This window comes from Xenopus laevis, chromosome 9_10S (genome assembly GCF_017654675.1).
Source record: "Xenopus laevis strain J_2021 chromosome 9_10S, Xenopus_laevis_v10.1, whole genome shotgun sequence".
NCBI lineage: Eukaryota > Metazoa > Chordata > Amphibia > Anura > Pipidae > Xenopus > Xenopus laevis.
The window spans coordinates 113,894,656-113,918,518 of record NC_054388.1 but is presented as its reverse complement, the minus strand read 5'-3'; the positions used below and the strand labels follow the sequence as shown (position 1 = coordinate 113,918,518).

The 23,863-nt window shown below is 43.7% G+C and overlaps 1 protein-coding gene across 2 annotated transcripts; it reads right to left on the bottom strand.

Annotated features, from left to right (window-relative positions):
- Positions 1 to 22,767, bottom strand: sez6l2.S (seizure related 6 homolog like 2 S homeolog). Of its 2 annotated transcripts, NM_001093958.1 has the most exon segments (18): positions 1 to 595; positions 1,728 to 1,830; positions 2,426 to 2,543; positions 2,830 to 2,868; positions 3,166 to 3,357; positions 3,965 to 4,156; positions 5,337 to 5,531; positions 6,099 to 6,295; positions 6,930 to 7,068; positions 7,621 to 7,815; positions 8,129 to 8,292; positions 8,378 to 8,558; positions 9,093 to 9,278; positions 9,696 to 9,888; positions 10,525 to 10,658; positions 11,241 to 11,477; positions 20,893 to 21,042; positions 22,139 to 22,260. In NM_001093958.1, coding segments are annotated over 18 exon segments (2,703 nt in total). In that variant the 5' UTR covers positions 22,197 to 22,260; the 3' UTR covers positions 1 to 565.
- Between the last annotated feature and the right edge of the window lie 1,096 nt (positions 22,768 to 23,863).

Sequence of the window (23,863 nt, the reverse complement as noted above, 5' to 3'; positions counted from 1 at the left end):
TTTTACAAATCTCGCTCTTTATTGCCTGAAAATAAAGCCAGTTTGAGAAGCGTAACCGGGAGTGATGCAGACAAACGCTGTGGAGGAGATTTAAGAATATCTGCCGCCATTCACTAACAGAAACTGCAACTTTGTAGATATATTTTAATCTCCAGGAGTAGGTTATCGAACAGATGAGATGAAGTTGTAGGCTTGGCAACTGAGCTTGCGCTCCTCCTCCACCAGGTCAGTATGGTAGTGGCTGAGGAGCACTGTGGAAGGCCTCATGGAGAGATGCTGGGGTGATGGAGCAATGTTCTGCACATCTGATGGGGGGAGGGGTGACATTCTGCAGCCCCATGCAGGAGCCCAGGCATTGAAAGGGTTACTTTGGCACAAATGACATTTTTATTATTAACAAAAGTGAAAGTTCACACGGTGAGCGATGGAACATCACAAGGTGAAGGATGGAAGGTCGGTTGGTGAGGGACGGTGTAGCTCTGTACATAACGACCCCCTCATTCTGTGTATAATTAGATACATTCCCGTGTATTCCCGTACCCCCGATCCCATAACTGCCCCAGCTTCAGATCGACACTTCGTATTCCCGTGTATCCTGAAACGAGAAACATGTCATTAGATAGGGTTTATCTGGTGATATGGAAAACACTAGCCCCCAACCTTCTCTCCTCTCAATCTCACACCTGCAAAGATTCCCCCTTCCCCTACTAATACAGAATCCCCCCTTCCCTACCTGCTCCACACCCAAAAAACTAAAACTACAGAGCTCTCCAAAATCCAATGGTCAATGAACACCATACAAACCTTCCTGCCCTCATTCTTCTCACCCCAAATATCCAGATTGCCAGGCATTCCTTCACCTTCCTCCTATGCACCCCTATGTGAGATTCCCTCTTATACCTGTAACTACCCATTCACTGCACCCTGCCTATATATACATAACCGCAAACTTCTCCTTAGGCCTCTGCATTTTCCATTGTATTTGCAGCACCAATGAGATTGCACATTCATCATTAAAGGATAAGTAAACCTTTAAAATAAGTAAAATTGATGAGGGGGCTATTCTAAGCACTTTTGTCATTTACATTCATTGTTTATTAATTTATTTATTTACACAGGATACACAGGTTTCTAATCTTTTTCCTAAGCAGAAGAACATCAGAGCAGCCTCTTTCTTTCTCCTGACAACTTCCTTGACTACTTGCTGGTCAGACTGGTGAGAAACTGACCAGCAGGTGGCGCTGTTGTAACAAAATTCATTCCTATTAACAGTACATGTATCCCTTAATATCTTGGAATAAAAATAAAATAAATAATTAATGTAAATGACAAAACTGCTTAGAATAGCCCCCTCATCAATTTTACATTCACCATTTTAAAGTTTTACTTATCCTTTAATCCAAATATCTGCCCCTGTTGCTTGGATAACTCCCCAGACAATCACAATCACATCCACATTGGTTCAGAAACACTGGAGATGCGCAGGAGATATTATAGTTTTTAAAACTTCCCATGCACTAATCCCCATTGCTCCATAAATGTGCACAAATAAAGGGGAGGGGACAGGGGCGATGAACGACAGCAGGCCTATGGGCCTATGTAAATCCAGCCCTGCACACACGGTGTACACACAAACACATGCCCTGCCTCACACTGTGGATACCCCTCCTCACAAACACTGTGTTACACACTCACACTAGGCTGCTCCCCATATGGTTAGGACTCACCCCAGCCTCGTATAATGGGTTGTTAAAGTCGGACTCCACGGTGATGGGACTATAGGAGTGAGATGCTGGGAAAGAGAATCCAAAGAGAGATTTCCCTTGGAACCTATGGAGTGGCAGAAGAAGATTATTAAGGATATGAATGTCGTTTCTAGGAAGGGCCTGGGTTTCACAACAATCATTACAAAGGGGCACTGGCTTTACCATACAACATACCAGCTTGTATCATCCTTGGCTGCTAAATATGGCCTCAAATATCTACAGACTGCAGTCCATGTTTTATTACCTTTGTCATATGGTTTTGGAGGTGCCGCTAATCTTCGGCTTAAAGTGCCATGTACCTGGCTGGCTATTGGATTCCTGAGTCGTTGTATTATGTGTTTAGGCAATGTTGATGGCACATATCTACATCTATGTCCTTCCATGCTGTTGGGTGGTAGGTGGAACACACTAAGGATGTCCTGTAGATGCTCCTAACCAAGGCCCCCCGATGCCATGAGTCAGTCATGAGGCTACAGGCAGCAGCTTATTGTAAATGAGGCTTATATAAGGGGAATAAGGGCTTTCAAGTGATCACCTTCAGACTGCATCTCACCAGGCACGGGAGTTTTTGCACCAACCAGAGAATCACGAATATTCTGCAACAATGGCTAATACATAGGCAAGAACTGAGTTTTCTGTTCTGCCAATGGCCAACCTACTTGGTGTAGTAGATATAAATGCCTCCAATCAACAAGATGACCAGGATGATGGGCAGAAAGATAGCAAGGGCAATGTTTCCGCCTTCCATTTGGTGGGATGGGTCGGTCGTCTGGGTCACTGCAAAAAGAGGAAGAACCAATCAGACTCCACCACTGGCTTTTGGACCCACCCATAGAAGACTTAGAAGGATCACAAACCTCAAACATGAGGCACAAGGAAGTGTGATAGACACATGGGAGGAAGTGATGTATAAATCCACCGGAAGGGGTGCAACTGACACAAAACAATGCATGATTGGCAGGCAGGGGAACCAATGGGATGCAAGAGTAATGGTGATGCGTTCACAGAAATGGACACAAGTGTAACTGATGTCACGACAGGTTCTGATGTCAGACAAGCAAACCTTCCAACTTCCTGTCATCCAGCAGCTCCTCGTATGCAACTAAAGGGAAAGAATCAGCCGTCAGTGTGTGCGGTTACACTTACCCTTTCAGTATGAAATACTATAGCCAACTATAACCAATTTTCTGGGCCCCAAAAGTGGCTTGTGCTTGCCTAGAGGTAGCTCTATGGTTATGCTGGGGTACTGTAGAAGTTCTCAGTATTCTGGGACTAATTTGCTACTATAGGTGCTATATATATTGTGTAGTGGCCTTGGAAGATCCGGCCTACAGTCCTGCAGCTGTTGTGCAGTTATATGTAGTTGTGCTCCTAATGTGTTGTTATGGGGCAGACTCACCTTTACACAGTGGGGGCTGGCTGGTCCATTGTGATGGGTGCCCAGGGGCACAGGTGATAGTGACTTCCCCTATGAGCTCGAAGCCCTCGTAGCAGAAGAATCTCAGTGCCTCCCCTGCTTGGTAGTGATGTTTATAGAGAGTCTGGTAGCCATTCTCTGGCACGCCAGGGTTCAGACATGGCTCATACTTCACTGGAAAAGACATTACAGTAAATCAGAATCGTCAGATACTGCATCTCGGTGTTAGGCAAAAGACACCTGCACCTTAAGCTGCCAAGACTTAACTCCCAGCATTGCCCAACAGCTTGGGCGAGTCCCCATTTATCAATCTATCTCAGTAGAGTACAATATTAGTCTTGTATAGGGCCACAGGCAAGTGGGTTTCTAGTGACCGCCCTGTAACCATATGTTGGTGCATAACACAATACAAATGGAGTGATGGGCTGTGCCAGTGACACCATGTGGTTGGTATGGGTACTGCATGGAAGTTTTTAAGCCAGGCTTCTCCACTTGGGGGCAGGATGCAGAGTGATTGAGAAATAAAGTTTCTAAAAATGGACCATCTGGGATGATATCATCCCTTTAAGACCTGTGAGGAGCCGAGTTTCTGTTTTGTAAGCAGGAGGTGGTCACACTGCATAATTCAAGGAACTAGACGAGGACTTGGTACACTGTAAAGCACTGCTGTAGCTATGGAATCATACAACATCCCTGCAATGAGTACATTATATTTGCCTACAATGGCTTCCTCATTATAAATACCATTATTTAATATATAATACCATTGCGTATAACTCACAGACACACTTGGGGATGCGGTCACTCCATTTGGGGGTCCCTGTGTCTCGGTTGTAGCAAGTCAGAGTGCGACTCCCCTCCAGGGTATAGCCCTCATTACAGGAGTATTGCACGTGAGAGCCAATAGGGAAACGTGGGTCCGATGCCCTTCGTACACCATTAGCGATCTCTCCAGGGTCCGCACAGTTCAAAACTGGGAAACAGAGAGAGAGACACATTATATCATAGAGAAAAAAGTAAGAAAAGCAATGGATTCACCCAAGTCATGTAACCCACCAACAGAATTATATTCTATATTATAATATCAAAACAATCCTATTGGTGTATGACATGGCACCTGGGCGCCAATACTTTACTGAAAACCTGGTACATCAAAACGATTTGCCTTTTTCCCTCCTCCCCACTTTCCCTTCATATCTGTGCCCTCTCTGCCTCCTCACTGCTCCATCTCCAACTCCATGCCCTCTCCTTCTCTATCCATCTCTGTGCCCTCTCTTTCTCCTCACTACTTCATCTCCAACTTCATTTCGTCTCCTTCTTTATCCATCTCTGTGCCCTCTCTGCCTCCTCACTGCTCCATCTCTAACTCCATGCCCTCTCCTTCTCTATCCATCACTGGGCCTTCTTAGCCTCCTCACTGCTGCATCTCCAACTTTATGCTCTCTCCTTCTCTATCCATCTCTGTGCCCTCTGTTCCTCCTCACTGCTCCATCTCTAACTTCATGCCCTCTCCTTCTCTATCCATCTCTGGGCCTTCTCAGCCTCCTCACTGCTGCATCTCCAACTCTGTGCTCTGTCCTCCTCTACTCATCTCTGTGCCCTATCTTCCTCCTCACTGGTCCATCTCCAACTTCATGCCCTCTCCATCTCTATCCATTTCTGTGCCCTCTCTGCCTCCTCACTGCCCTCTCTTCCTCCATCCATCTCTGTGCCCTCTCTGCTCCATTGTCAACTCCACACCTTCTCCTTCTCTATCCATCTCTGTGCCTCTTCATTGTTCCATGCTTTATCTCCTCTTCTACCCCCCTCCTTTGCCATCTCTGTGCAGTTTCTTTCTTCTTACTGGTCCTTCTCCAATCTACATGCCCTTTCTTCCTCTACCACTCTCTCTCACCATCTCCATGCCCTCTTCACCTCCTCTCTGGTTCTTCTCTAATCTCTGTACTTTTCTCTGTGCTGTCTCCAACTCCTCACTGCCCCATGTCCTCTCCTTTTGTACCCCTCTCCTTGCCCTCTCTGTGTCGCCTCTGCCTCCTTCACAAGTCTCTGTCCTCTGTTTCCCATGCTCAGTGTGCAGGTACTCATTGCAAACATATTATGACCCCCAGTGGGTACAGTATCTGCATTGCAAGGCAGGAGGGAACATGTCTCACTTTTCTCACAAGTCGGAGGAGCATTACTCCATGAGAGATCCCACTGGCAAGTCAGTATGTCAGAGCCAGAGATATCGTAGCCAGGTTCACACTGATAGGTCACTACAGTCCCACGGATCAGGTCTGGGTGTGAGGATGTTTTCCAGCCATTTGGAACCTCAGGAAGAGCTGGACATGTGTCATTCCGTGGCACCTCTATGGGGGAAATTGACAGTCAGTGACACCCCTGATATTCCTCACCTTTTATACTCGGGTCTTTGTATAGCCACAGGACATCGCTGAGCCTGCTAAAAGCAACATTGTTTTATTCATTGCAGCAGGGACCCCTTCTCATGGAGGCTACAAGTCAGGCTGGACAAGACAATTTAGGTTAAGACAAAGTAAATGAATGTGTTGAACTGTTAAATGATATGGATGTATGACATCTGAACCACTAATTACACAGAAAGTAACAGAACTAAATCATTACATGATGATGTTATTCCTCCTCTATGCATCATCTTTTTTACCAGAATGTTGCTTTGCCCCCATGCTTCTATCAATTGCGGGTCTTTTGTTCAATGAAGGAACATATTTTGGAGGTTCTGGGGCAGAGTTTGGGCTGAGCTCGGACTATTTCATTAAACTCCAAAAATGATAATGATCTAAATATGCCTGGAGCACGACTCCCCATCCCTCACTCTTTCCACTAGAGAGCTATTTGGAAATTCAGTAGATTAGTTTGCACATAATGATAGGACAGACCTGGACAGAACTTGGTACCTTTGAAGTGAATGATGAAGCCCTGACTAAGGCTGAACACTGGGTCATTGGAATCAGACTGGAACTGTAGGGTCACATCGTTGGCTGAAGAGAAAAGATTGAACCTTTGGTGGACGCCCATGTACTGACCCAAGACCCGGGCTGTCAGATCATCTCCGTCATACACGGTGAGAGCATCGCTGCGCCGGATGTTCAGGCTGTGGATGAACAGGGTTTGGTTAAATCATGCAAGGACACAAGTATAGTTTTGTAGGAACATTTGGTGTGTATACTACAGGGCCAAGAGATTCAGCCCTTAAAGTGAATCAGACTTATTGAGCAAGGCCTAGTGCCCACATAGGTTGTCCACTCTGCTGCCCCTGTGTAGATACAGACACAAGCACCTTCAGCTCAGCACCCATGGTAAATAATCTATGGCACCTTCAGATTTAATTCTGGGCCAATATTTATCCTTTAAACAATTACATCTTATGGGGAAATCCTCTTCTGTTTCCCAAATGATCCAGAGACTGATCCTGCTTCATGGTGACTCTCTGGACAGAATATAGAACATTGTTATATTGATGAGAAATGTTAAGGGCCAAATCCATTTATTTTCCTTCCAAGCATTACCTTGACATTGGCATGTTTAATTGACCATTGGCAAGTGCCGAATACAGATCAATATAGGTTACTGAGGACAATATCTCTGTGGAAGGAGTGTCAACCCTCATCAGATTTAAGAGCTATGTCTCTTTAAATAGGAGAGACATATGTACACAAAGCTGTATTGGGACTGCATTTCAAATACATATGTAAGGCTCGGAATAAATAACAGTATTTTATACTTACATCTCTATCTCGAGCAGAACCCTCCGGTCCTCCTGCACATGAATGCCCCATACGCAGTCTTGCCCCTTCCCATAGTTCTGTGGCCAATCAGGAGAGAGGATCACCCCTGCGGGCTCAGAAATCTCCCCTCCGCACAGTGCTGTGATGCAAAGGAAAGAGTGTGGAAGGGAAATAAAAGTAAGTGGCAAAGAGTGAACAAACTTGATTTTATTGGCAGAGGGAATTATATTTTAACTATATTAGTCTTTTAAGTGTAACCCTATGGAAGAACATGTTGCCTAGCATCTTATGGAGCAAGATGTGATTATCTAACTAACCATCATAGGGTTAAATCATAATCTCATTATTAATCATTTAATATCTTGGCTGCTTATAAATAATATAACTAGGCTTTCTGTGCCCTGGAAATAATTAAGTATCTCTGGGACTTCAGTAGAACTCTTGAAAGGCCGAGTAACTTGCCCAATCTGATGGAGTTGGCTCTGCTTGGGAGATGCATTTGGCTGCTGGAGGGCAGGTAGGAAAGAGGTGGGCCCATGTAGAGACATTGATAATGGGTTACACACCCAAGTATCAAGGTGCAGTCATCAATGGTGTGTTTGATATTTAGTATAGGACATCAGGCAACCAGTAGGTATCAAGATCTGTTGTTCTCCCAGTTACTTTTACTCTTCTCCCCCCCCCCACTCACCTTTACAGACTGGCTCACTCTCGTTCCAGTGGGGGTCTGCAGGATCCACACACTCTATAACAGGTGGCCCTTGCTCCAGCATATATCCTGCATTACAGAAGAAGGAAACCAGGGAACCAGGAGAGTAGAGAGGGTCCGTTGTGGTGAAATTACCGTGGGCCAAGAATGGTTCATAGCAACGAGACTCTGAGAATACTAAGCAGGGAGAAAAAGAGTTGTGAGGCGGAGGAGAGAGACAATTGTGGATAAACAGACAATTATGAGACCCCAGAAGAGTGAAAGAAGTGAAACAATGGAGTCATGGATGACAGATACTCAAGGGATCACTGTACCTACATATGGTACTTGGAACTAGGACTAGTAGACACACTTATAAGATTATATACAATGTATTATATGTAAATGTTTTATATACAATTTTAAGAGGAAGACAAGATAAAGTGGGCAACAGAGTGGCAAGGGGAAGCACCAAGAGAAACCCAAAGCAAGAGGCCAATGATGTAGCCACCTTCATAGCGCAAGCTCAGAAGCAAAGGGACTGCTGGATTGTCAGAGATGAGTTCAATATAAAGAGACTGTGCATCACTCAGCAGGCCCCTCTCTGGGACGTCATCTATATCTGAGTCATAGATCACAGGAGAAAGAGGAGAACTCCCTGAACGCACAACAAGCCTGAGAACAAAGCCAGAAAGAAGACTTGAGAGAGACAGGAATTCATAGAAGGTGCTAGAAGCTTCATGGGCAGGTGATGACTTACCTGTCATTGTCCTCGTCCAGTGACACCCTCTCAAAATGCAGGTGTAACCTCTGGCCTTCCGCTGCCTCAATCAGCCAATGGCAGCTCAGGTTATTACCATGATTGTTGCTATGACTGGTGCTGATATCAGGGGAGACAATGCGCCCCACGGTAGCATTCCGGATGACTCCCCCACAGGATGCTATGGGATGTACAGAAGGTTCTGCTTAGTCTACTAATTATGCAGCTTTCTGACCTAATGGGTCACCCTGTATCTCTAAAATCTTGATTCTCTCCACTATTCATATGTCATTGGATCTCACTGTAAGGATAACATATGTTGTCCTGCTTGAGTTACACCTCCACCATATACACCACAGACTGCAGCTTGTTTGATGGACCTAGTGGGCTACCCATTTAGGCAGTGGCGTAACTAGTTGTTACTGGGCCCCATAGCAAATTCAATTTAGGGCCCCAAAATATTTATAAGTTGGCCTATTTTACCAAGATATATTAAAATTGCTAATTAATTAGGGTCTCACTGGGCCCCTACACTCCTGGGCCCCCCTGCAACCGCAGGGTCTGCTTCCTCACAGTTTGCCCTGCTCATCTGCACTGCCTTCAAATACACCGCTCAAGCTAAAATATCCACTCTCTATACAGAATTCCATCCATCAATAACCTCACACCAGCCACATGGCTTGGCCTCTATATGCCCAGCAAATGCCCCAATCACCTGCACACACTGGTGGCTTCCCGCTCCATGCAGGGCGGCTGATGTTTAGGCAGACGAGGGACTCTCCGCCTTTCAGGGTAAATCCTGCAGAACAACGAAAGTTGGCGGCTCCTCCTGGGTGTAAATCTGTTACTGTGACCTCCCCATTCTCAGGCCGAGGTGGGAACACGCAGCTGAGCACAAAGGCTATGGAAGGAGGAAGATTATTTATGTATGAATAACATAGTTGCCCCATGCACGATGCAACATGTTTCCATTTACTTAGAGGTCACTTCTACAAGTAAAATGCACCCCCTCTTTGTTGTGTATGCTGATAACAGGATCTTCCATGGGTGGCAGTACATACCCCATCCTATAGGGGGAGCCGTTTGCAACTATAAAAAGGCAGTCTAATGCTCCTGATTTGTCATATTTTGTTAGGGTAGTAAAGGCTGAGAACTGTCTCACTCTCAACACACACAAGATTATCCAAACTCTTTCCATTTAAGAGAACATTTGGAAATGAATAGAATATATAGAATATTTGCAAACATTTTATAAATGTTTAGAACCAAAGATGAGAAGAGGGGAGTAGAGTCATACCAGCAGCACCAGAGTAGTTACCTTGATAACGGAGTCTAAATGCCCCTGGGCTGGTGGCACGGTATGTTTGGAAGCGTACTGCAACATGATTGGTTGGACTCCGGATCACCTGACCTTCAGCCATGAGTGTCTCATTGGCCAGCAGGAAACGCCGGTCTTCCTCCAGCCCCTCTATGCTGAGTGCTTCCTCCTTGGAAAGGTTTAGCCTCTCCACCTATATAAACAGGTATTAGTCAATAACAACTATACTGCTCTGTACATACTGGAGAGGGAATGTGTCATCTTTATGGCTATGGCACTATATGTTCTAGGGTTGGGTGGCTAGTGATTGCCATAGGGTAGTAACACTCGTCGGAGGCCATGGCAAACGGTTTCCCCAGTGTAACCTGTAGAAGCTAACTACCATTTGGTTGATTCTAATCACTACAGAAGGTCCACTTTACCCTCAATTACTGTGGGCCAAGATGGGCACTGGCTGACCAAGATGGAATCTCCCATAAAGAAGGAGGGTCTTCTCCATTTTTGTCCAAGATGGATTTCTCCAAGAAAAAGACACTGTCTGTCAATGGGGCTCATCAATCAACATAATTGTAATGCAATTTCATCTCATCAGACTCGTCTAAAATCTCTATGTTATTTCCATTGTATTAGATTGGAACAGCTTTGTATTTGATTGGAACAGGCAGAATAAACAACCAATGGGATATGGCGTATTTTACTAGAGGTACAATAAAATGGTCAGTTGAGGAATGCAGTCGGTCCCACAATGGCCTCCCCTTCCCAAGTATAATTTTCTATTACATTGAGTGGTACAGCATGACTTGCAGTCTCCCTCCTGACCCATACTTACCCGAATCTCCACTCCGTAGCCCAAATACACAGACACACTGTAGGTACAGTCCAGACCCCCAAAAAAAGTGCTTCCTCCATACTCAGGGGCCTCCAGCAGTCCCTCCGACTCGGAGATGTTGTTATTACAAAGCACTGCAAAAGTAAAGGTATGATAAGATTCCAACTGCCACATCCATATATATATATATATATATATATATATATATATATATATATATATATATATAAATATGCCAATGTGCATGGAATGTTTCTGATTGAGAGTCTCTGATACTGGCTACCCAAGAATTACCATAAACCTCCTATTGTGTAATATGCCTATAACAGGCAGCCAGTCCTTTGCACCATTACATGTTGTTATTACAAAGCACTGCAAAAGTAAAGGTATGATAAGATTCCAACTGCCACATCCATATATATATATATATATATATATATATATATATATATATATATATATATATATATATATATATATATATATATATATATAAATATGCCAATGTGCATGGAATGTTTCTGATTGAGAGTCTCTGATACTGGCTACCCAAGAATTACCATAAACCTCCTATTGTGTAATATGCCTATAACAGGCAGCCAGTCCTTTGCACCATTACATGGGACACTTGATGTTGGGCATTCTAATGCTCTGAATAGATGTAGGTAAATGTGGATTCACTGTTCCAACCCAGAAATAATTTGGCCCTTCCTTACCTGGACTGTGTACTGTAGTTACAGTTGTTGTAGTGATCAGGGTGGTTGTTGTCTCCTCCTCGGCCTCAGGAGAGGGTCCTGGACCCCCAGTGGGAGCAGGTGATGGTGGAATCAGTGTGCTGAGCTGGGGAGGCAAAGAGAAGGCCCCCCCAACTGCTGTGGTGAGAACCCCTGAAGCATCACTGACTCCCTCTGTTAGAGAGATGGGAGCAGCCCGAGTGGGGATGGCAGTTGTTCCTGTTTAAGAAGAGAAAAGTCAGTTGTGCCTATTATATCATTTGGGAAGAGCGTCGCGTAACCTATATACAGTATATATATATATATATATATATATATATATATATATATATATATATATACAGATGGATAGATAGATGTATGGATGGATGGACAGACAGACAGACAGATAGATGATAGATGGATGGATGGATGGATGGATGGATGGATAGATAGTGAATAGATAGATAGATGATAGATAGATAGATAGATAGATAGATAGATAGATGATAGATAGATAGATAGATAGATAGATAGATAGATAGATAGATAGATAGATAGATAGATAGATAGATAGATAGATAGATAGACTAAGAGATAGATAGATGATAGATACTGTAGATAGATAGATAGATAGATAGATAGATAGATAGATAGATAGATAGATGATAGATAGATAGATAGATAGATAGATAGATAGATAGATAGATAGATAGATAGATAGATAGATAGTGAATAGATGGATAGAGAGAGAGAGAGAGAGAGAGAGAGAGAGATAGTGAATAGATGGATGGATGGATGGATGGATAGATGGATGGATGGATGGATGGATGGATGGATGGATGGATGGATAGATAGATAGATAGATAGATAGATAGATAGATAGATAGATAGATAGATAGATAAATAGATAGTGAATAGATGGATAGACAGACAGAAACACTGCGACAGTTTTCTTCTTTTTTTTTTTTAATAAATATTTAATTACATATACTGTACAACATATTAGGATGGATGGGAGGGGAGCTTTTTTTCTTACACCTCCCTCGGTTGCTGGCGCAGGGGGTAACGATCGAAGTCACGCTTGCCGCTGCCTTATATACGCTCTCCAACCAATCGGGAAGTGATGCGATGTAATTGGTTGCCACCGGATCTGATTCCTGCCTAATTCACCGCTATGCATGGTTCAGCCTATCATTCTAAACACAGGGGCACAGGGTTCTTGGGACAGTTCCAATGATATTGCCATTGAAGGATAAGTTAACCTTTAAAACAAGTCAGTGTTACATTGACGAGGGAGCTATTCTAAGCACTTTTGCAATGTAAATTCATTATTTATTTTAGAGCAACCTCTTTCTTTCTCCTGACAACTTCCTTGACTACTTGGTGGTCAGACTGGTGGGAAACTGACCAGCAGGTGGCGCTGTTGTAACAAAATTAATTTATATTAACAGTACATGTATCCCTTAATATCTTGGAATGAATAAAAAAATAATGAATGTCCATTATAAAAGGTGCTTAGAATAGCCCCCTCATCAGTTTTACATTCACTTATTTTAAAGGTTTACTTTTCCTTTAAGCGTATTCAGCAACCCACTAGCACTGAACAGCAGAGCCAGGCAAAGGGCCCACCATCCACTGCACCCTCCACTGCACCATCCACTGCACCATCCACTGCACCCTCCACTGCACCCTCCACTGCACCCTCCACTGCACCATCCACTGCACCCTCCACTGCACGACCTGCACAAACTTCTGAACCCCCCTGGGGGATATAGCTCAATTGCTGGGAAGAAACTATGCATCCGTCCTAAGTAGGTTGGATGAGCTCAAAATTGATTTCAGTTTTGTCATGATGTACAGAACTTAAGAGACACTGAGAGACGCATCTCTGACTTGGAAGACTTGGAAGACGCAAGATACAATGTGCAAGATATCAGCCTTGCAAAACCGTGTGGAAGACCTAGAGAACCACCTCAGGAGGAATAATATCAATATAGTTGGCATCCCTGATGGGTGAATGGTCCACACGCTCTCTTATTGCCAGGCTGCTAAATGATAAGGGCAGAGACGCAATTCTTCATGAGGCTAAAAAGTGGGTCAAATACAATACGAAAACCAATGTAACCAAAAATGGAAGTTCAACACAGTGAAAGCAAAACTGAAACAAATACAACTCCCATACTCCATGGCTTTTCCCGCATGACTGAGAGTTGTCAAACACAACAGGGTCCACTTCTTCACTCTCCCTGAGGATACCATCCATTGGTTGGTGACCAACTTCCACCAAAGGCAGATAAGTAATAGATGAAAAATGATCAAGGTCACAGAGTATTGACTCACCAACATTCAGAAGAGGCCCAGGTGCACCGTCCCAAGCCTTCAGCTAGAGGAGCGGGTCAAACAAGCGTGTTGTAGTAGAACAGGCACTCAAAGAGCAGTCTTCCCACCAGACGTGTAAAAGTTCAGAATAGTTTATTTGGGGTACATGGAAGGTTATTTTAAACATTTACACACTGCTCTTTGAGTGCTTGCTCTTCTACAACACGTGTTGACCACCTAAATGCACCCTCTCTCCTACTCAATCCACAAGACGTCCATGGGCAAATGGTCTGCAAATTAGCACCCACTAAGAGATGACCATAACATCCATACCACTTCATCCGCCAACAATAATGCTACTGCACCCTAGTACATGTGTCACCTACCCCCCTAACTACAACGTTTAAAGGATAATGCGAAATATGTTGGTGCTATATAAATACATGTTAATAATGTTAATAATAAATCTTTAAAATAAGTGAATGTAAAATTGATGAGGGGGCTATTCTAAGTACTTTTGTCATTTACATTCATTATTTATTTATTTTTTATTCCAATATATTAAGGGATACATGTACTGTTAATATGAATGAATTGTGTTACAACAGTGCCACCTGCTGGTCAGTTTCCCACCAGTCTGACCAGCAAGTAGTCAAGGAAGTTGTCAGGAGAAAGAAAGAGGCTGATGTTCTTCTGCTTAGGAAAGATGTGAGAAAGATTTCTAATTTTTTTCCTAAGCAGAAGAACATCAGCCTCTTTCTTTCTCCTGACAACTTCCTTGACTACTTGCTGGTCAGACTGGTGGGAAACTGACCAGCAGGTGGTAGGGTTTCCACCTGTTCAGTTTTGGACCAAACAGTTCGGTTTTTCTAAGGCCTGTTGGGGTCTCAAATTTCTGTTTGGTTTTCAACCTTGTGAAAACCGAGCAATAATCTGGCGAAATGAAAACCAATTAAATACCAAAAAAAACTCACCTTGACATGGCTTAGTTATTATGAAGTGCAGTTAATTTATTGTTATTAAAGAAACAGAAATAAGCAAATCAATCAAAAATAAGAAATATTTTTTCTAAATGAGCATTGCTGTATTTCAGAGCTTTCTGGATAACTGATTTCAGCATAATAGATCCCATACCTGTAGTTAAAGGATTGGTCTTACTCATCAGGCAGAATAGATAGAGGTAGGGTTTCCAGCCGTGTGGGTTTCAACTGGACATCTCAGTTTGTCAAAGGGCTGTCTGTTCAAAACTTCTGTCCCATTTAAAACATTGCGAAAACTGGACGGAAATCCAGCCATTTGCATATAAGTGATGTAATAACCCTGACCCGGCATCATAACTCCATGACATTATTGTGCCTGCCTCTGATGTCATCATGCCCACCACAAGATCACTGCTCCACCCCCAATGCTATCTGCCACGCCCCTATTGTTCGGGTTTAGCCAGCGGCAAAGGTGGCAACCCTAGCAGGTGGCGCTGTTGTAATAAAATTCATCATATTAACAGTACATGTACTCCATAAAGGAAACATTTTGTGTAAAAAATAAGAATGTACCAGTGCATTATACTCATTTAGATATAGAAGAATTGTGCTTAAAAAGTAGTGTTTCAGACTGATTTATTGAATATTTCTGCAAAAACCCTAATAATCCCCAGGGACGGATTTACATAGTGGGCACCCCTAGGCCCACTGCCGTTTGTCACCCCTGTCCCCTCCCCTTTATTGGTGCAAATTTTCATCATCTGGACAGGAGCAATGGGGATTGTCGCACGGGAAATTTAAAAAATGATTGTATCTCCAGCGCATCCCCAGTGTTTTTGAACCAATGTGGGTGTGGTTGGGCAGCATGCCGCCCCCCTAAAATCCTGCCGCCCTAGGCCCGGGCCTAGGTGGCCTTTCTACAAATCCGGGCCTGATAATCCCTCCCTTCTCTTCCACTTGCTGCTCCCTGAATTCCCAGGCTGTGCACTCAGCTCACTGCACTGTAGGACAGGAACCAATCAGCAGCTAGCAGGACCTGATAGGGAACTGAAGCCTGTCTGTGCTTGTGTGACTGCAGGGCTGTGATTGGCTGTCCCCCTCCTACTGTGCTTCTGGCAGGAACCGTTAGGACACGCCCACCCCTCATTTGAAACACAGACCGGGACCAGAGAACATCTATAGGGAGCTCCAATAAAGGGGCTATTTTTAAAGATAATATACATTTTTAGCACCATGTAAAAGCAACACCATATATTACTTATGTAACGCTTTCTTGGCCTATACCGCCAATTAATAATCACCTAAAAAATATATATGTCTCCTTTAATATCTCAGAATTAAAAATAAATAAATAATGAATGTAAATGACAAAAGTTCTCATCAATTGATGATATCTGACATTGTTCTACCCCCCCCCCCACTAGAAATCCACAGTTATGGAAATCAAACCTGGCCAAGTTGGGGGTGGACAGGTAGGAAGAGACAAAATCCTGCTACAACCACGTTCTTCAGCTTGTTTAAACTCCCCTAGCCAGGCTACCCCCGATTTTTCCCTAATGCATACCCAACCTCTGGAGGAGAAACTCAATTATCCCTCACCCCCTCTACAGCAATTGGAACATTCCCTACTGTATTCTCCCTTCAAGACTACCATGGTGGAACCTTCAGTCCTTTCTTGGAACTTAAGAGGACTTAGTTGCCCTTTAAATTAGGGATTGGTCCTTAAATCCATTGAAAAACTAACCAAATCTGTTACTTTGATAGGGAAAGGATAAGAAACACTGAGTTGGAACTATTTGAATAAATGAATATAATGATAGATCCCCAGATTCCCTGTTCTTGAACCCTTCATGCATTGGAACTGCCTTTGCTTTAATCTCATTGAATGTTTTTGTGTCCTCCAGAGATATGAACTGATGAATAAGCTTCTGCGGGGCTTAATGTATCAGCACACTTATATATTTATACATAGTGACTATAATTCCCCATAAGTGCCTCTCTTGCCGTGTAATTAATCCCAGCCTGGCCGGCCTGTCATTATATATCAAATCCTCTATTCCCTTTATTAGCTTTGTCGCTCTTCTCTGCATTCTTTCTATTTCCATAATGTCCATTTTGTGCACTGGAGACAGAACGATACTGAATATTCCACATGGGGCCACACCAGCACTTATTAAAAAGGCAGAACAATTCAGTCCTCCTCCTTTTTTTGGAGATGAAAACATTTAATTGTAATCAACTTTCCAATACGGATGAAAACTTTACAATAGCTGCTTGTAAATGTAAATGCTAATGAGAGCAGCATCTGTCTAGCTGTTTACTGTATCTGCACTGCTGGCACCGACTCCTGAATCAACATTGGCAGATGCTGGCTGATTAACAGACATGAACGGAGAGAACAGAAAGGGGCAGACAGACTCTGCTTTCAATAGCATTGAAATAACATTAAATAATTTAATTTGCACAGTTATTCTCCCTCTCAACAGCAAGTAGCTGCGGCAAAGCTCCCAATGGTGCTCCCACTAAATCTCTCCCTTCCCCCCGACATTCCTTCCCAGGAGGATCTGACTATTCCTGACTGTCAAATAAAGGTTACAGATTTCCCCCGTGAATCCATAAATAATCCCCATGTCTCAGCTTTGCTCTATAGAAAGTGTGCCAGCGCAGTGATGAAGAAGAGCAGCTCAGCCTTCACAACGTTACAGCAGGGGACACAGCACAGATATATGGAGCTGGCACTTCTAATAAACTAGAACTTAGCACAAAAAAAGGTAAATGCAATGAGTGTGATTCTGTGTATATACTTTTAGTTTCCTACTCAACCCAAAGAGAACCCCCCCCTCCTCTCCAACTTACCCTGACCCTCCTGCACAGGCTTTAACCTTCTATATCTGCTGTCCAGTCATGCCAATCCCCCAATCATATTACTGCATTTCTACTGACATCACATCTCTCTTCCAATGCAATAGCTGAAGCTCACCCATTTACCAGTTAAAGGAGAAGGAAAGCTACAGAGGCAGTTTATTGCCAATAGATTAGCTGTAATAGTTCAAGCTAGAATGCTATATTTATTCTGTAGAATGCTTTACCATACCTGAGTAAACAGCTCTAGAAGCTCTCTGTTTGTTTAGGATAGCAGCTGCCATATTAGCTTGGTGTGACATCACTTCCTGCTCACTCATAGCTCTGGGCTCAGATTACAGCAGGGAGGGGAGGAGGGAGGGGGAGAGGAGCAAACTGAGCATGCTCAAGCCCTAGCCCTGGAGGTTTAAGCTGAAAACAGTTAGTCTGATACAGAAGCCCATGAGTACACAATAGAAGGAAAGAAATGTGCTGTTTCTTTTGACAGAGGACTCAGAGCAACACTACATTGAGGATTTACTGGTATATTTAGGTGGACGTTTCTGATAAGGCTTACTTACTTTTAACCCTCCTTAAAGCGTCTTGTAAAGGAAAACATACATTTAATGCTGCTCCCACCATTCTGCATGTTATTTGCAGGTACAGATCCTACCAGATATACAGTTGGACTGCCCTGGAGATGAAGTAGGGCAATAACAGGCTGTATGGGGCAGTTATCAGACTCCAGTGGGAACAGGAGCCTGAGTTATTTCCAATGGAAAACAATGGAACAGGATGGAATACGTTTGAAGGTACAAAGAGGAATGGACTGACTAGATGGGACTAGGTGGGATAGTCATTAGCCTGTACTGGAGATGATGAAGATTTAGGGCTGTAGATAGATGGGTGAATGGTCTAAATAGGTGAGATGATCAAAAGGACATAATTTAGATGAAGGCAACATGTGGATGTTATGTTGAAAGAGAAATGGGCTGATGAGGTGGGATGATCATAAGGCTTTGCTGGGTTGGATGAGGCCTGATGACTTTAGGTAGATAGGGGAATGGGTAGACTTGGTTGGATGGTCATAAGGCCTAACTGGGATGGAAGAAGACTGAGGACTTCACGAAGATAGGGGAAGGGGCAGACTAGATGGAATGATCATAAGGCTGTACTAGAGGTCAAAGAAGCCTGAGCTGTCGTAGAGATGGAAGAGGCTTATGGACTTTAAAGGGATACCGTCATGGGAAAAAATGTTGTGGAGTAATATCACCCCCTCCATTTCCCCCCAGCAGCCAAACAACAGAACAATGGGAAGGTAACCAGATATCAGCTCCCTAACACAAGATAACAGCTGCCTGGCAGATCTAAGAACAGTACTCAATAGTAAAAACCCATGTCCCACTGAGACACATTCAGTTACATTGAGTAGTAGAAACAACAGCCTGCCAGAAAGCAGTTCCATCCTAAAGTGTTGGCTCTTTCTGAAATCACATGACCAGGCAAAATGACCTGAGATGCACCTACACACCAATATTACAACTAAATACACTTGCTGGTTCAGGAATTAAATTTTATATTGTAGAGTGAATTATTTGCAGTGTAAACAGTGTCATTTAGAAATAAGAACTACACCATAAAAATAATGACAGAATCACTTTAAGTAGGAAGAGGCCTGGGGACTTTAGGTACATAGGAGAACGGGATGACTGGGTGGGATGGTCATTAGGCTGTACTTGGGATGTAAGAGGCCTGAAGATGACTTTGGGTAAATAAAGGAATTGGTAGACTACGTGCAACAAACATCGGGCTGTGCTGAGGGGGCAGAAGCACCAATGCCTATGATTAAGTGAGCATGCACACAAAATTCGTCAGGTGGATCGTTTCAGATGGATCAATAAAATGAAATTGTAACAGGCATCCAACTGGTGGAAGGTGTGAGTCGTTGTTTCCATTGAGATAGGGAAATTGGCTGACTTCATGGAATTATATGACTGCCTGCACTTTTGGTGTTATTAATCAGAATCATTAGCACAAATTGGAGCCAGCACACACAAAATCCTGCTAAACCTAGCAGCCATACAACATAGTAAGAACATCTTATTGCTAATTAGACCCCATTCCCAGGATATGAACAAATGTTTAATGGCACATGGAATGATTAGGCATGCCCCTAAACCAATCAGAATGGGAGATGTACACTAAGCCTGAAGAGGTTGTTCATCTTTGAAGTAACTCTTAGTATGTAACATCTCAAGGCCATAGTCAGTGCATAAAACATTCCATCTGTGATACAAAGCAAGCAAGTGTATATGGCTATGTTGAACTATAACTCTACTACAACTATAACTACTGTACTAAATATTCTAGGAAATAAAATACTAAAGAACAGGGTTAGATGGCAGAACAGATGCATAATGCCGAGAGAGTAGAAAGTTCATACCCATAATTTATATTGACATATGTAACGTTTATCTTTCATCAGTAACCAGTGCAATATACATCCTTCCCATTATGAAGAGCAAGGCTCTCCAGCTAGGGGTGAATAGGCCAGAAGTAGTCCTCCAAGAGATTTGTATGGGCCCCAGCCTACCCAAGAGCTCCATAGACTTTTTTCCATTACATCAACATATTAACATAACCTGGCCTTTAGATACCTGGCATGTCAACTGATCTAATCTGTTGGTTTGTTTCCAATCAAATAGTAATGAGGTCATGGATAATCCATATTAGATCAATAACCTGTAATACGAATTCAGTAAACTCTTGGATACTCCATCCCTACAGAATTTCTATTAACAGGTCAATAATCATGGTTTATATACCGGTGAGACCTTCAGGAATCCTCAGACAGCCCTGCTAGAGTCTACAGGCAATGGGTGTATGAAATAAGAGAGGAAAGTCCATAAAGGAAGGGTCTGGTACTTATGAATGGACATTGTCAGCATTATGTGGCGTTATTAACATTATGTGCCAGCATTTGGGTTCTTGGTCAGTTAAACAGGGCAAGAGGGTTGATCTCCTCCATCTCCATGTCATAGATCCTAGAAAGCAAAGGTTGGATTAAGTAACCTATTTTACCACCAAGAACACATTGAAGGCCTTCGCAGCCAACTCTTAAGATGCCACTGTTCAGCTTATGAACATTTCTTGTTTCTTACTGGAAGATAAGCAGTTGCTCATTTCCCAGCAGACCTCTGTGAAACTGAACTACCATCAGCAAACCCATGGGACTCAGTTACCATTCCTATTAGCCCCAATGTAGCCCCATAGGATCAAGCAAATCAGTCAGCATTCCAGGCATTCCAGTCCTATTCAATGCCTAGGGGCCCAGTATGGAGATGATGGTATTTTTGAGAGATGGAAATGTTCATTATTCCAGGAGACCTCGGAGATACATTGTGACTCACTGAGTGACTGTGCAAATGGTTACCATGACTAAATGTTAACTCAGTCCCAGATTTAACTATCAAGAAACAGTTCCTTCAGCCAAGAGCAACTCATCTCCTCACCTGGGAAGAAGACATCCTGTGCCAGAAAGTCCTTCTTCAAAATAGCCTGATGAACGAGCTGCTCCAGAGCAACAGGTTCTACGCTCCCCTTTGGGGGGTTATTCAGCAGGTCAGGGTGCTGTGTACCCTCCCCATCCTGTAGGGGCAGACCTAAGGGGCAGAAGAGAGATGCTCAGATCTATTTGCTGCTATCATTGGCGTGTTCAGCATATAGAGAATAAGCCTCAGCCTAATAGGAAGCCTATGGCCTTGATGTGTTGCAGCTTCCCTCTCTTATTCCATCCCTGCAGCGTTGGTCCCTTCTCCTTTGTTCTCTCTACACTAGTTTGTACCTCCATCTCTCCAGGTTTCTCCTCTGTTACAATATCATTCCATCTACCCATAGTTCTCCTCTCCCCTTGTCTCATCCTCACACCCAGGCAAAGAGAGGAAGAGAGGCAGGAGAAGGTCACAGCGACAGAAAAGAAGAATCTTCAAGAGCAGGAGGAGAAGGGAGCAGAATGGAGTTGCAGGGAGAGAGATTGAAGGGAGGGAGCATTGGGAAAGACACCTATCCCTCTCTCTCCTCCCTCCCTAAATAAAATATCTCCCACATGTGACAGCTCTATGCGATAACCTAACTCCTGGGGGACCTGATGTGCAAAGCCCGGGTCCAGCAGGACGAGCAGGTTGCTCAGTGTGTGAGATTAACCCTGTGAGCGTTACAGGAGCACGTAGCACATACATCAGCAAGTGCTGCCTCCCACCCATACAGGCTTATAGACATTATACTGTATATATCCATTTATATACTGACATATAAGGGATATATGAGAATACTTGCCCAGCACAGATACCATATTTACTCTGATGTATGAATGTACATGTACTAGAGATAGACAAAAGCAATTAGTGGCCTTTTTTCCAGTCTGTCGCACATAGAGCATTAAGGAAGAATTGCTTCACCCTCATTCACCAATATGTGCGTATGTATATTCTCTATCTGCCTGTCTGTGCCTCTAGAATGTACGTGGCGCAGGATAATACTGTGTATATATGAGCATTATACATGAAATAAAATATCAGATGCACTGGATTTAAATTTGTTTATATAGATATATGTGACCCCCCAGCAGCCGTGCATATCATAGAGGGTAGAGAGGGGCTGCGGGTGCAGTATATGTGAATCCCCCCTATTAATATGAGTCAGTGTATGAATATAGGAAACGTAGATATATAGATGTTATATAGTTCTATCCCTCCTCACCTTGTACAGCTGAGAAAAGCAGCATCAGATTCCAGGCAATCCCAGCGAGAGGCATCATCCTGCCCTCCGGATAGACCCTGGGAAGGGCTGCGGAGTCTCTGGATCCAGTGAGAAGGTGCCGGTGCTGCTGTCTGTGAGGAGGCTGAACACACACCTCCTTGTGTCTTATGGAAAAGGTGCAGCTCTCTCCCACCTACCAATCTCCCACCCCCCCACCTCACTCACTTCTGCCCCCTCTAGGGGATGAGATGCGGGGGGATCTGGGCAGTGGGGTCCCCCTGGTGTTCCAGACAGGATGGTGGATGGGGGTCTGTCAGCTGAAGGTGATTCTTTAGCCAGGAGCTGAATCAATATGGGGTTTTGGAAGAGGAGGGGAGGCTTGGGGGGAGGGAGGAGAGGCTGCTGGTGATGAACGTGTTACCAGATGGGACTCAGACAAAATCTTGTCCCCAGTGGGAAAACAAACAGGGTGGGGATTAACCCTTAAGGGGCAGTGTTAACCCTGATCATTTGGGGGAATTTCAGTACTGTGGCGCAGCTGGGGGTTCATCTCCTTAGTATACAGCACATGATCAGGCGGCCTTATTATATGAAGAAGACAAGGAGGGGGGCAAATATAAAAAGTTGTTGCTTTTGTGTGAGTATTTAATTAGAATATAATTCTGATAAATCTTTACCCCCCACTCCAGAATTGGCACAAGTACCCGCCAGCAGGATTCTTGTGTCATGTCAATATGGCAGGAGCTGCCCTTGGTCCATTTGTGGTGCCCACGCTAATGCCGTGTCATAGGAACAAGTAGCACATCTGTGTGCAATAAATATACATTCCTGGGGGGCAAATACCAAAAACAAGTGCAAAGCAGCAACCTCAGAAATCAGTGTCGCTCTTTTGCAGCAGCTGCTTCCTTTAGTAACACAGATGCCAATCAGCACTGGAACCAATCAGACGATCGCTTTCATTATTTTTATTGGACTAGACCAATCAAAGCTGACTTCTGATTGGTTGCTATGGGCTGCTGCAGAGGAGCAAATCTGCTCTTGGTTTAGTTGATGGGCCCCATGGTTCTGTATCAGCCACAAAACTGCAGGGCCCCTTTCACATTAAGAAACTCTAAGGCTCCAGTTAAAGACATGATTTAGCTTTTGGCAAGTTAGTTGGATCTGCTTGTGTTGAATTTAAGTTACTGGCCGCCAAGAACCCCCACCGAGATGGAGAGGGGTGCAAGTTAAGGGTCAGTCCACACGAGCAGATTTGGGGAGATTTAGTCGCCTGGCGACTAATCGCCTCTCCTTCTGGGCGACAATCTCCCCAAACTGCCTTTGCGTGTCTTCCTGTCTGCTATAATGAAAAGTCGTTTGCACTAAAGCACACGCGGTGATTCGTTTTCCGAAGTCACCTGAAGTTCGAGGAAACTTCGGAAAATGAATTGCCGCGCGTGCTTTAGCGCAGGCGACTTTTCATTATAGCCGACGGGAAGACACGCAAAGGCAATTTGGGGAGATTATTGCCCAGAAAAAGAGGCAATTAGTCGCCAGGTGACTAAATCTCCCCGAATCTCCTCGTGTGGACTGAACCCCAAAAAACTTCTTTATAATCATTTCATTCAGAACTACAGAACTACAAATCTCATCTCTACATCAGAGGATTGTGGGAGTTGTAGTCCAGTAAGAGAGGGGGGATTATATATAGTGAATAAAGTACCCCCTATTGTAAAATATAAAGAT